This window comes from Polypterus senegalus, chromosome 9 (genome assembly GCF_016835505.1).
Source record: "Polypterus senegalus isolate Bchr_013 chromosome 9, ASM1683550v1, whole genome shotgun sequence".
NCBI classification, from domain to species: Eukaryota; Metazoa; Chordata; class Cladistia; order Polypteriformes; family Polypteridae; genus Polypterus; species Polypterus senegalus.
Window position 1 is genome coordinate 127,816,597 of NC_053162.1, and position 14,845 is coordinate 127,831,441.

The window sequence follows — 14,845 nt, forward strand, 5'->3', positions numbered from 1 at the left end:
GTGACAAATCATTGAGTGGCTAGTTGCAAACCATTATCATTGAGTTACTGGTATCATATATGTCATAGTACATGACTGATAATGGGGGTGTATTGCAACTGTCCATGACTCACTAAGAAAATGTAATAGAGGGCTAAGACTGAAAATCTTGTGAATAGTGCGATGGGGGTTAATGACTCCAAGTCTACATGACGGAGCTGCACTCTCCATAGATCTTATTCTGAGGTAGCCCTAATAGGCAAGTACTTGCTACATTTATGCTCTAGGCCATATGCACACTCATTTCCAGCACTGATATTAAAACAGACTAGCTATGGAGTTTTTCTCTCAATCATTTAAAGATGTGCCCAGACTTACGGTAAACAACATAAGTCACATCTTTCAAAACATTGAGCCAGACATCAGGAGCTATATCTTTCAAACTATATCTTTCTAGCTACATCCACAATTATGAAGGTAAGATCTGGACATATTAAAAACTTGGGTCTACTACAAATTTACATGAGACAAATATGTGATAACATTAGGTATTCTTTAAGAAACAAAATTATCAATAGTCATTAAACTTTATTCAGGGACAGGTGAAAATGTATATAAGCTTAATACAAAATAACATGAGTTTTCTGGACATCTTACTTGCAAAAAAGCAAATGTTTCTCTCTAAGCAAGCAAAACAATGTCAATCCACTGTTTTATTGTAAGGGTCTTAATTTGTTTCCTCAGCAGTAGGATCTCCTCTCAGAGAGACATGATTTCATTTAGCACTAGGTTGACAACTGCTTGATCCAGAGCCAAAGAGTAGTCGTGCTCCTCAAGGATTTTATCGTCCTCCTCACCTGGTGTATCATCCTCCATCAGTCGGTTTCTCCTCTCCCAAACCTGTGGTCTTGAAAGTAGAAAGGAGAAATTGTTCCACACAAACAATGTAGGAACTGCTCCCTTCTACAGCAGTCGTCACCCTGGCTCACGAAAATCCTCTTTTCTAAAGTGCCAGTTTAAAACCTGGGTATGGGGAATAACCATAAAGCTCTCTCTCCAGATGGTAACAATCAGTTTAGATAGGGTTTCCACATTGGAGGGAAATGTCTAAAAGCTAAGTACTTTGTTGTACTTATTGAAAGCTGAACGTAAAGATACACAACAATGATCAGCTGTAGAGCAGAAACTAAAACATCTTTTTCTCAGGCATTCTAGAAGCTAAACAAAAATCACAACCGTAGAACAGACAACAGAAGTGACTGAGCTCGATGAGATTTCACCAGCAGTGCATCAGCACTATTGTCTGCATATAGCCAATTGACTGCTTCATAGTTTCTATACTGATGCTGATTCTACAGTAATGGCAAATCATGCTGTAGTCCCTTCAAAGAGTATTTCATTGTTATTTGCTATACTGTGTATTTCATGATGTTAAATTCAATTTTATTTTATTACATTCAATCATGATCTGCAGAAAATCTTACAGGGGTGCACGCTAGCCCTCAACATTCTTACTTCATAAGCAGGTTAGAAAGAAGAAGGAGAAAGAGTGTCCAGAAACAGGAGACAAAAAGAAGGGCTGGAGGTAGCAAGAATATAAAAGGCAAATTTTTATTTTTATTCTCCTTGGCTTTTCTGTGAACAACCTTATTTTATGCCTTATATATGACTGGATATGTGTAAAAATAAAAAATCTTTTTAAAGTCTGGGAAGACCACAAAAGCAGTATTTGTTTCCATTGTATATTTATTTGGAATTGTAATAAATTAAGAACTGATTGCACAAGAATATAAGCAAAAGGGATCACATGATTTAAGTAGAATCCACATGAGCATTAAGAATTGTTCACCAATGAACTCCTGAATGTTTAACTGACACATATGGAGACCTCACTTTCAATAGGTGTACTTCTCTGGAAGATGGGCGGGGTGAATGGTAAGAAAAGAAGCTGTGCTGCATTCCTTTTATCAGCCTGTAGAACTTGCTTTAACAATAGCACAAAGTTATTACATGCACAGACAGCCCAGGAACAGGAAGGACTGAGCCATCTGAATGGCACAAGGCCGCATTAACACTGAACTTCTGCAGAGAACATAATGGGTAAAATTCATTCTCGCTTTTGATCATTATGCATTATTCTTTTTAAGGTTATTTTCCCAGTATTGCTATATATTTTTGTCTAATAAGTTTCTTTGCAGCTACAGAACATGTATGATACTATTTTTTAAAAGAATTCATTCTAATAGTTCTTTCCTTAGTTGAGCATCTTTAATCTTTTTTTCATAGCATTTAAAATAATTAAATGCACAAATTTGTAATAACATATGTTACATCTCTGACCTGTGGTACCTGCGATCAATTTAGGAACCCAGACAACACCTAATTACTCCACTCAGTCTTGGCACCATTCATGCACTTGAATGTTCTTATAATTGATCACTTTGTGCAGTTAATTATTCTTCATAAGTGATAGAAATCTAATATAGAACACCACCTACTTAATTAATAGGGCTTTGTAAAAAGAATGTGATATATTGAATGTTGATTTAAGAGAAGCATAATCATTTTGTACATTGTTCTTTACAGTATTTATTTATATTACTTTTTTATCTGTACTATAGTAATGCAATTATTGTTCCATTGATTTTATTTTTTAATTACATTTTGTAAACAACTTGATACAAAGTAAGAATGCATCCAAGAAAGTGTGGTGATATATCATCTTGTCCTGCAGTAACCTCACACTGCACATTGAATGTAGATTCAGAGCTTATAACCTTTGTCTGTTTCATTGCACTGTAATAGGTAATCTTAATATATTTCAGTAAGATTTTTTACAATTTGACGAGTTTAGACATTTCTTAATTGTCAAATTGAGTACAAAATTCTACAAATACTTTTTATTAATTCTAAATAATAAGCATGTACTCCCTTTCAGTAAATATTTGGTGAGGCACATTTGCCTAAAATTACAGCCCTGAGCCTTTCAAGACAGATCTCTATCAAATGAACTTTGCTTTCTTATGACCATTCTTTTTCTTTGCAATTTAATGTAGTAGCTCATTTCATGAGGGCAGGGATTATTAGCAAAAAAAAATATAGTAAGTTCATCCAAATATTCTTGACTAGACTTACACAAATGGCATATCAGGGGTACTTTGAAACACTAACTTTATTTTATCTAAGTCGCTCTTGTCATGATTTAGCCATGTGTATGTGTTATATCTCAGTGGCAGAGGTGCAATATCTAGGCACTAGATGAAATAATGGTGACAAACAAAATAAAGAATTACTACTTATAATTTTAATTCATTCAGAAATTGTAGACAAAATGAAGCAGTCAGAACTTAGTATCCATACAAAACTAGAATGATACAGAGGAATAAAAATGTATTGCGCTATGAAAACCAGAACATACATCTAGAAATATTTATGGACAAAAGTTAAATATTATTATACAAAACAATGTCAGCTGCTACTTGATTAAAAGTTAGGCTGTGTGCATAAGCAATTGTTGCCTGTAAAGCAGACAGGAAAGACTCAAGACAGCTGATGCTTATGTAGGGATAGTCATTTGTACAGACAAACAGAAATGGGGACTACAGCCATCTAAGTTGAAGAGTGAATAGTAAAAAATGCTCATCTCTCTGTATGTTACATGGTTCATCAAAAACTGTGAAGCCACCATTCAGAGGTGTGTATGACTCCACAGAGACTGGAACGTCACTAATAATCAAGACCGGAACAACTTCCATTGAATGAGAAATAAAAACAGATGGCGGTTGGTTCAAAAGTCTATTCAACTAGACAATGAACCCTTGGCTCATGAACTACACTCATGTGAAAAAGTAAGTAAGTACACCCTGTTGAAACCATTGACTTTTGCAACATACTGTATTTGAACAGGCAATTGTAAATTCTTTATGAAAATAGAGCCTACAGATGAAGGTGATATACTTGAACAAATGACACATACATATATGTATTCATTCTCATAATCTAAATGAACAAAAATGCAGATTTTTCACTTGGAAAAAAAATAGGTAAACCCCTGCATTTTTCCCCATTTCAGATCAGTGATTAAAATGATTAAAATTTCCTTTGGAAGTAAACATTGGAACCTGTTTTATTTAAACTCTAGATATCTAGGGATTGGTGTTCCATTTGCTATTGATTTGTGTGGTGTCATCATGCCAAGATCAAAACGGCTCTAAGGTCCTCAGAAAGAAAGTTGTGGATGCCTAGGAGTTTGCCAAGGAATTTAAAAATTATTTGAAATCTATCATTCCACAGCAAGGAAAATCATCTAAAAGTGGTATAGTTTTGAAACAACTGTTAATTTGTCCAAGACTGGCCATCCCAGCAAATTCAGGCCAAGAGTTGAAGGCTTGATACTGAAAGGAGTTTCCAAGAACCACAAAATTTCATCATAAGATCTGCAGGTAACTTCTTGTAAGATTTAGTTTTAAAGTAAATGCACCTACAATCTGAAGGAAAATGTACAAATTTGACCTGCATTTGAGGTGTGCCTGTAAAAAGCATTTGCTGTCCAAAAAGAATAGGACAACTGTTTTCCATTGAACATATAGACCAGTGTTTCCCAACCTTGGTCCTGTGCCCCCAAACCCCGTCCTTTGTTTGCAGGTTTTTGTTCCAACCAGCTTCTGTTTTTAATTGGACTCCTGGGCTAATTAAGTGATGTGTTATTTCCCAAGTTCTGTGTTTTTTGGAACAATATAGAAATTAGAAAACTAAGTTTGGTAAAATATAAAATGTACCATGTAGTTATATGGAAATAATGTATTTTTTTCTTTTTAACAATATTTTCATCTTGATTTTCAGTCTGCTTTTCTAGGTGGTCTAATTGTTTAATGAATCCATTATTTACTAATTAGTGGGTCTGATGCTAAAGTTCTTGCAGCCTTTGATTATCCAGTGTTGTTTGCCAGCATGTCCACTCTGCTCATTTTTAATTGTCATTAATAAGAAAAAAAATAAGAAAACTTCAGAGAGAAAGGGCAAAATATAATGAAATCAACAAAAGAGTGTTAAGTTTAAATCTATAGCAAAAGCAGAAATATTTCTAAATGTCTTAAAAATGTAAAAATCATGCTGCTATTCTTTTCTGAATGTAGAATAAAAGAAAAATAATACCAGCTAATTAAATAAGATAAGTGCTATCAGGTGTTGTCATTGATTAGGAATCTGATTGGAACAAAATCCTACAGTAACAGGGGGCCCCTGGGACTGAGGTTGGGAAACACTGATCTAAACAAAGGCCAAACCTTCTGGAACAATGTGCTCAGGACAGATGAATCAAAGACAGAGGTGTTTGGCCACAATAACAGTAGGCTAGTTTAGTGCAAACTGAAGACAGGATTTCAGGAGGAGAGTCTCTCTTATCTGTGAAGCATGGTAGTGGAAATCTTATGGTGTGAGGTTGCTTTGCCACCTCAGGGTCTAGTTAGTTTCCAGTCTTTGAGTCAATTATGAATTCTGCATCTTATCAAAGTTTACTTGAGGAGAATATGAGGCTATCTCTCTGAAAGTTCAGTTGATCGGGATGTGGACCTTTCAACATGATAATAATCTGATGCACACTGGCGAATTCAACAAGTAATGGCTCAAAAAGAGGAAATGAATGGTTATGGGCTGGCCTAGTCAATGTCTTGATTTGAATTCCATTGAAATATTGTGGGGAGATTTGAAACGAGCAGTGCGTGCAAGGAAACCCACAAACATCTTGCAACTGAAGGAATTTTGCATGGAGGAGTGGTCAAAATTTCAGAGTTAATATCAGAGGCTGGTTGGCAGTTATGCAAAATACATACAAGAAGTCATTTTATGTCATTTGCTATCTAACTTAATACAGACTAGAGTCACAGGTCAGGGCCTGGATCCTTTCTCAACTGGAATAGGCCACAATGCAGGAACAAACTATGGACAGGGCAAACACATAAAAGGGCCAATTTAACATCACCAGTTTACCTAACCTGTATGTCTGTGGACAGTGGACATAAACTGGAGCACCTGGAGGAAACCCATGCACAAAAATGCAAATTCCATGCAGGGAGGACTCAGGGCGTGAACTCTGGTTTTCTTACCTTAAGGCAGAGGTGCTACCAATGTGCTACCCTGTAAAAGAAATCATTTCTCATAAAGGGGGCAATACCAGTTGCTGAAGTGTACTTACTTTCTCTGCAGTAGACCATTACATCTGATGATATTTTTCTTGAATAAGTGGTTGAAAAGACAAATGATGCTTGTGTTTTTACTCAAGTATATTACCTTTATCTCTAGGCACTGTTTGCATAAAGATCTAATAATATTTTCCTGTTCAAATACAGTTTGTTGAAAAAGTCAACAATTTCCATGGGGTATATTTATAGTTTTTTACGTAACTGTAAATAAGCTACTGTTTAGTGAGACAACAAACACAGTAAGAAACTTAAACAAATCAAAATGAAAAACACTGCATTACTGCAACTGGAATCACTAGTTCAGGGTTCTAAAACCTAATCTAGGAGAACAAAACAAATTAAAAAGACAATTTACTAAAACAATTAAAGTTTTCCATTTTCTTTTCTTTTTAATTTAGCAAAGGAACAACAAATCAACTGCAACAGTACTGTTCTTTAAAATCTGAATTTATATTTTGTACCATACAGTATCTGCCTTGCACAAGTGTTTAAACAGGCTTATAATACACACTTGCAACATGCATTATGGTATCTTTGATGTACCACTGTAAATGTTAAAGAAAAACAAAGTGATGTTCAGGAAATATATGAAACACTCTTGGCTTTCTGAAAATTATGACTACTCTAGTGCGGCTTTTACTACAATGTTTATATCATTGCAGTCTTGTAATTCCTCCTTGGTCCCTCCTATGACTGCTACATTTATAATATGGCAGTCAAATGATGGCATTGCAAGAAAAATACAAGAATAGAAGCTTGATAGATATGCTTTACTTAGGCTTTTTGTTTCCTGCCTTTATAAAAGCTTTCCGCAAGTTGCCTATAGATTTTGAATGGCTTGAGGCAAAGTCCCAGCCAGATCTTGAAAAATTTCCACATCTGAGTCTTCTCTTAAGACCAGGGGCCTCATGTATAAACGGTGGGTACGCACAGAAATGTTGCATAAGAACTTTTCCACGTTCAAATCGCAATGTATAAAACCTACACTTGGCGTAAAGCCATGCACTTTTCCACGGTACCTCATACCTTGTCGTACGCAAGTTCTCCGCTCGGTTTTGCAGACTGGCGGCACCCAGTGTCAAAGCAGTGCTACTGTTCCTATGTGGTTACACCTTATTTTCCTGACGCGGCTTTATAAATACACTGAAACTAACCGCATATTGTTTATTAGTGTAACGCATCTGATTGTAATTAACTTGTAACAGTATAATGGTCCAGGGAACAGCCATAGTATTCCAAATACCATAACTGCTTTAGCGTTGTTACTCTCACTTCTCCTTCTTCTTCTTTCAGCTCCTCCCGTTAGGAGTTGCCACAGCGGATCGTCTTTTTCCATATTACTCTCACTGCACCACTCGGAGTATTTATATAACTGTATCTGAGTGTGAATCACAGCAGCAGCTGATCGGAAAGAGAATTATCGGTATACAGCTTCAAGGACATGCTGTCTTAGCCACTGCAAAACGTTTCAAAGCCTTTCCTGTACGGACCTCGCGGTTCAGAAACAGTTTCATCCCAAGAACTTTAAATGCACTCAATCAATTGCACCTTGTAGAACTGTTTGTACTTATAAGTACAATCACCCCACTGTAAACTTGCACTATAGGTATAATATTGCATAACCTGAGCCACTTTATAAAGCGCGCATTTACATATGATGACGATATCATTTTTAAGGTGAAATGCAGCAAAATATGTTTATTAAATTATACAGATAAAACTTTAACTTCATTTAAATAATCTTTATTCTTAACTGGTAGTGTCGTGAAGGATAGAATAATTAAACATGTACTACGAAGATATTTCAATGTTCCTTAAACATTTTGAAGAATCGGCGCTAAGCTTACAGATGGCTTAGCTTCTATTACAGAGCTGATTGTGTGGCGATCGGTTACTTGGGGAAAGAAAAGCAAGGACTGCAGTGGCGGGTACGCCAATATATATTGAATATAAAACAGAAAGAGAAAATAACAACACAGCTAAAAACGCAATGACAAATTTCGGCAAAAGTTAAATGCTTGTGTCATGAGCACAAGGCGGCTATGCAGTGTCTGCAACGGACGTGGCCATCCACCGTGCATAAGCTACCTTACTGACATTGGCGGGCGAAGGAGCCACCAATTCTTCCTCTGCCCAGTGCCACCACAAGCCTAGAGCCACCCCTGATTACTGCTGTAATAAATTATTTCATTGAAGTAAAACCCATGTTTAATAACGTGCTTTAACTCCTATCATCATAAAAATGATATCATGTATACATCTCAGTATTTTAGTTATTCAGAGAGCTGTAATATCACGAATATAATGGATTCTGTGTCCAGTTGGAGGAAGAGAGCCGGTTTAAGAAGCAAGTAGTGATTCACACACACAGAGCACATAGAAGATCAAATACAAAATAAAGCATTTAACGTGCTACTTTAATTACGATGTGATTTGAGAAACTGGTTAATTAAACGATTTTAAGATGAAGTTTATGATGTTCTACTTTAATGACAAAATAAACTACATGATTAAAGTGGAAATGTCGAGACTGAAGTTGACATTTAGTGCTTTTTCCCCACTGTGTGCCTTTTTTTCTCTGTACCCTAATAAGCTTTCATATGACACTCAGACAGTGGGCTACAACTCGCCTTTTCATGGTGACTTTGATATGTGACTTCTTTTTTATTTCCGGCACTTTGCGATTTTGTGAACATGAGCTTTCAAGTTTCTCCAACATGCTGTGTCACTCGATCAACTTCCTTTTGTTGACTATACCACGGTTTATTTGAACAAATAGCATGTTTTTCCTTTGCCTCCACTTGGTATTCGCTGAAATTCTTATATTTTCCCCCGCGCTATTCCCATTGTCTTTTCACAGAAGGCTGAGCTTAAGTAACGAGCATTATTTTTCACGCTGATCGGGATTTATGTAGCGGAAGAACGTGGAAGTTGGAGTACGCACAGATTCCTGCATCTGGATTTTTCTGTGCGTAAGCACATTTGGGCTTTTGTGCTTACGCCATGTTATAGTGCGAGTTCTATGCACGGCGTTATACATGAGGCCCCAGGTCTCTTCCAGTGTATGTCTGACTTTCTTTTGGGTCTCCTCTGTCCTTTACTGCATCAGTGCTACCTTCTATCTTCATAAGTCTTTTAAGAGTTAGACATGCTAAAAGTAGTTTTTTTTTTCATTTTGTATTGTAGCTAGCTTGACATTTTAAACATAACGATAGGTTTTTTAGGGTTTGAAGAATTAATTTCTGGGATTTATTTTTCGTTTCAGACACATTTAAAAGTAGTTGAACATATACCTTTTCAAATACCATTTTGTTGTCCAGTGGGAACTGCCATTTTGAGTCGCAGGTGCTATGTTAAACGACAAGAGGTGTGTCACACATTACATCGCCATTGCAACAGTATAAAGATCACTGTATGCATGAGATTATGAATTCTCTAAAAACTTTGCAAATCATTCTTTGTGTTAGCTTCACAGTCTTTGCAAGTGTGATTCTTTGTGTTAGCTTCACAGACTTTCTTTTGATTATGATTATGGCTTTGAGTTTAGTTTTTGTTATTTGATGTATTATGCTTCCAATTTTTCACTCATTGCCCTGATATTTTGACTATTTTTATCTTCTGGTCTCAAAACAAATCCAAACTCCCTCCTGGTAAAGCAGTAAAAATTCTTTGAATGGAATTACTGTTAGTCAAAAAGTGCTTACAAATGGCAGTGCGATCTGGAGACAAGAGTGTACCTAATAGCCTGATCTAAGACTGTGAGCATAAAGCAGAATTCCCAGGAAAAATTAAAAAAAATGGAAAAATTACCCCCACATAGATGCCCTTTATTAGATTATATGAAAGCACAAGACATCCATGAAGACGTCCATTCCAGAAATGTCAGCATGTAAAACTGCTTAAAACCTAGATGTGATTCATATTTAGACAGGCTGTAATAAAATGTTATGTTATTGTAGCTGTTTAATTGACATACAGTGGATGTCTTTTAAACAGAATTTCCATTTTACACAAAATAGTACAAAATGATTAAGAAAATGTCAGTATGTTTAAAATTACTGTAAGATTACTACTCAAAGCGGGTTTTTTTTTCCATCCATCCATCCATTATCCAACCTGCTATATCTTAACTACAGGGTCACGGGGGTCTGCTGGAGCCAATCTCAGCCAACACAGGGCGCAAGGCAGGAAACAAACCCTGGGCATGGTGCCAGCCCACCACAGGGTGCGCACACACACACACACACACACAATTTTTGAAAAGAATAGCATTCCATTTTCAGGCTAAGGTGTTGGCAAAGAAACAATTTCAGTTCCCACCAACACACCCTTAATGGTATGCATGTAAAAAAAAATTCAATGCACTCAAATCAAAAGGCAATTATGAGGACATTTTACAACTTACAAAAGGTGATACATTTTAATTAATTTGAGAAACACTCTCTCCCAAAAATTTTTAAACCACTTAGTACCACCTTAACAGTCACCGTGAATGCTGAGACTTTATTGATCTCTTCAGAAGTAAAAATGTCAAAAATATGAATTTAGAGTATTTGCCATTTCTTTATCAGTATGTTGTAAGTTTGCTTTTACAATTCCTAATGCACTTTATCTCCTCCTTTATTGTTATAGTACTAATAAAACAGTAAAATAATCAATTTGGGTCAGGTTTTGTATTTTCCACAATATTTACCCCTAACTGCCTTTTAGCATTAATAAAAACATTCTCTAAAAATGTTACTCTCATGAATTCTCATATATGTATTATAGGATCCCAAGGCTCGAGAATAATTTATTTAACTATGTTATCCCTTGAGCTATAAGCATTCTGAACTCTAGAAATTGTAAGGACTTTATTGAATTATAAATTATTAATGTGTACTGTTAAGAATTCATTTTTCTTATTTGTTTAAATTTTATGGGTGTGTATACTGATTATAACACTGTTATATGTGGTCTCTTAGTTTATTTCCTTATAGCTCTTGTGGTCAAAATAAGATACTGCAGATCCCAGAAGAAGTACCGGGGGATCAAGCCAATCATCTGTGTTTGGTTACAGTACCAAAATGAAACAAATATGGATGATATACATGCCTCTGTTACAAATACATGAAAACTAAGCCAATCCATTCAGGCAAAGGTTCTTGAAGGCATTGGAACTCTATCCTTCAGCTCAGTCAAGTCAAAATTGTTTTTCCCTCTCTGGCAGAGATGGACTTTAAAACTGGAAAACTGGAAGTGGAGTAGTCAATTCCCCTCGCTGGGGGTCTTCTTGCCATTGCAGAGTGAAAAAAAGAGAATGCTAGTGCCTCGTCTCAGTCCTTGGTGGTATTACCTGTTTTTGACAAGCCCGGAGGATGATTCACAGACGCACATGCATGACAGTCTTGTCTTTTGTTTTGTTCTCTCCTGCTGTAAACAAATGTCTCTGTAGTTTAATAATAGTCTATATACCTTTTAAATGGTTGGCATTGCATTTCTTTGTTTTCTGTTTAAATAATATAAATCAATTCCACTATTGTTATCATGTATAAAAATGACACAGTATTGGTAATGTCAACATTTTGTAATTGTAAATGTTCATATACTTCAAAAGTGTATTTGGTGCTTTGGCTCTAGGCATGGAGATATTAAGTGGGATTAAAATAATTTGCACAGAATGTTTTTAGCCAAAAATTAGAGAGAACACAGATTATCACTCTTGTTCAAGTCATTTAACATGCTGGCGCTACAATTATACATATATGAACAAAAATGTGGTATGTGGTAATTTTAAGTTGCTTTAAAAAATAGAATTGCTTATGCAGTTGATAGAAAATGTCCTTTTAAATGTTTTTCACTCCTCTCAGGGTTTTAGAATGGCAGCATCTAAACAAGACACTCCATTTTTGGAACAAAGCAACAAATCTGACAGAACTCTTTTTGAAAATAAAAAATTCTAATGAAAGGGAGTCACTCCTGACTTCTTGCCCAAACTGAACACCTGGATTTCTTCTTCTAGAAGAGCAGACAGATTCCCAAAACAGGGGAATATTACCAAGACATCATAAGAAAAGGTCATTTCCCCAAGGAGATCAAAAGGTCCACTAAACCCCAAACAGACCATCTGTACAAACATTCTAAGGTCCTGCTTTGCCTTTCAGCTTTCACAGAATACTCTGCACTGCTTTTCAGCTTGACAGATCTTTCAGACTTATGGCCTAGTGCCTGAAATCTCTTAGTTATAAAAGGTTAAATCAACCCTATATAATAATTAACCAAAAAATACTAAATATACTGTACTTACAATTAATTTCAATGCAATATGATTGCCAGTGTTTGACTACATTGGATCTTATTAGCATCACAGCTACCTCTCCTTTAACTTGGTGGGAGCATGCAAGCGATAGTCAATGAAAGACTATGCTTCTCAAGAACTCTTATGAATGAACACACAAAATAACTAACCTTTCTGGCAGAGTTTAAAATGAAAGAATGTAATATAAGAATGGGAAAAGTCAACATTTCAAAGTTGCTCAATGGTCTTTATTATGTATAAAGAATTTCAGGAAAAGAGATGTTCATAAAAATTAAACCTTTAATGTATAATGTCGGAAATAATCTGTAAAATGTATGAATGAAATAGCTTAAGAAAATGAATTTGTTAAAATGAAACTTGATGCTTGTTTCAGATCGCTCTTGGAGTGCCAGACTAGCTAAGAGCTCCTGGAACAGAGGAACCTGCCAATGTTGTCTTTCAAACAGAATTCAACCACTGGTGGTCATCCAATTAGACAAAAAGATTCTTCCAGAGACTAAGAAGTGGCTAATATCTAAAATTCAAGGTCTGTTAAAAAAAAATAATAATTTTCCTCTTTCTAGAAAAGTTGTTTAATATTTGCATTTTGAATTTCTATGAACCATTGAAAAGGTCAGACAACGTTACTCAACTGTCTAGTTTACTAGAAGGCAAGGGTAAATGCCCTTCATTACATAAATAACAAATTATTCAAGTCATATTCCCTTTATTGTGAACTCTGTTTTTGCTGTTTAGGATGATTACACATCATACCAGTTGTAAAAGAAATATAAAAATAACATTAGAAAAGTTTACTCATACAGAATACAGTACTCCATTTGTAGGTACAGTTAAGAACATTTGAAGAGGTTAATGACAATACCCAGTAAAATATAGTATAACATAGTAAATGCAAAGGCAGTGTTTAACAATAGCAGAAATTGTTTTTCCCTGTTTCAAACAAAAATGTTTATTTGTCAGTAAGAGGGAGTAATCATTAAACATCGGAAAATTCTGAGGGTGGAGTGTGTTGAGTCTACCTGCAATGGACTGGTGTCCTGTCCAAGGTTGGTTTGTGTCTTGTGCCCAGTGCTCCTGGCATGATAAAACACCTCTCCGTGATCCTTAAGGATTAGAAAATGGATTGGTGAAGCATGTGCTGGTGACAATAGATATATTTTGCCAGTAATTTCTATTTGCTTCAACTCCTTGCTGACTTCACTTTTAGTGTTCATTTTGAAACTTGAGGATATTCAGTTGTCTTTAATGTAATTCCTTCTGTCATTAATAAGTTTTGAAATATTTTCTTAAATGTATTTATACTAATATTTATTAATTACAGTGTTGTGCTCTCACTGTTTGTCATTTTCTTGTCAATTTCATCATAGGCACCAGTATTTTCTGTTGCTGATTTTGTGACATTAGATAGTTGAACATAAAGACAATCATCAGTCATGTCACTTGCAGAAACTCTCAGATGATTCTGCATTTATGGGGTGTGTTAATTAAGGGTGATGAGACAGAGTATTGGAGTCAGGTAGAGAATTTTGTTTCTTGGTGCAAAGAGAATTGTCTGCACCTTAACATCAGCAAAACCAAAGAACTGATTATTGACTTTCACTGCACCAAAGAGCCTTTATGTCAGGTCAGTATTCCAGTAGTGAATGTAGCGGTGGTCCACTCTTAGAAGTACTCGGGGCTTAATAACAGGTTGGACTGGTCTCGTAACACAGAGTAATTATATAAGAAAGGGCAGAGGAGGCTTTTTTCACAGGAGACTGTGTTCCTTTATTGTAGGAAGTAACATCTTCTATAACTCTGTGATGGCCAGTGTGATTTTCTACACTGTGGTGTGCTAGACTGGTAATATCACTTATTACAATGTGCATCATACAGACCAGTCTCACTTCTGAATAACAAAATTAGGATACTCTACAAAGGTCTACCTAGAAAGAATGAGAATGTGCTTCCTTCGGTAATATCACAAAACCAAACCAGATTTATTAAAGCAGACACTTAACTTCTACCTTTGACACCTGTTTAATGTAATATATAAACACATAAAGTCTAATACCCCAGAGATTTTATTATCTTTGGATGCAGAAAAAGTATTAGATACTATTGAATGGTACCAACTAGCTATGCTACTGTATATATCAGACCCACAAAATTATGTGCTAGTAGTCCTAACAGCACTAGCATAATTTCAAAATATATCTGGACTGAAAATTAATTTGAATAAAAGTGCACTTTTCCAGTGAACTCTCTAGCGCACAATATTAGATTGTGCACCTTGCCATTTATCATTGCAGTTTACTTTAAATACCTTAGGATAAACATCACAAGTAAATATAAAGGTCTTTTTCAAAAAAATTTTGCTGTCTACATG

The 14,845-nt window shown here is 35.6% G+C and overlaps 1 protein-coding gene across 2 annotated transcripts in view; it reads left to right on the forward strand.

Annotated features, from left to right (window-relative positions):
- The first annotated feature begins 1,962 nt into the window (after window positions 1–1,962).
- ano10b (anoctamin 10b) overlaps window positions 1,963–14,845 on the forward strand; it is a 62,454-nt gene continuing 49,571 nt past the window's right edge. For both annotated transcript variants that reach the window (XM_039763822.1, XM_039763823.1), the window contains exons 1-2: window positions 1,963–2,079; window positions 12,851–13,003. In XM_039763822.1, coding sequence (XP_039619756.1) covers window positions 2,076–2,079; window positions 12,851–13,003 — 157 coding nt within the window. In that variant the 5' untranslated portion in view covers window positions 1,963–2,075. The remainder of the gene's footprint in view (window positions 2,080–12,850; window positions 13,004–14,845) is intronic.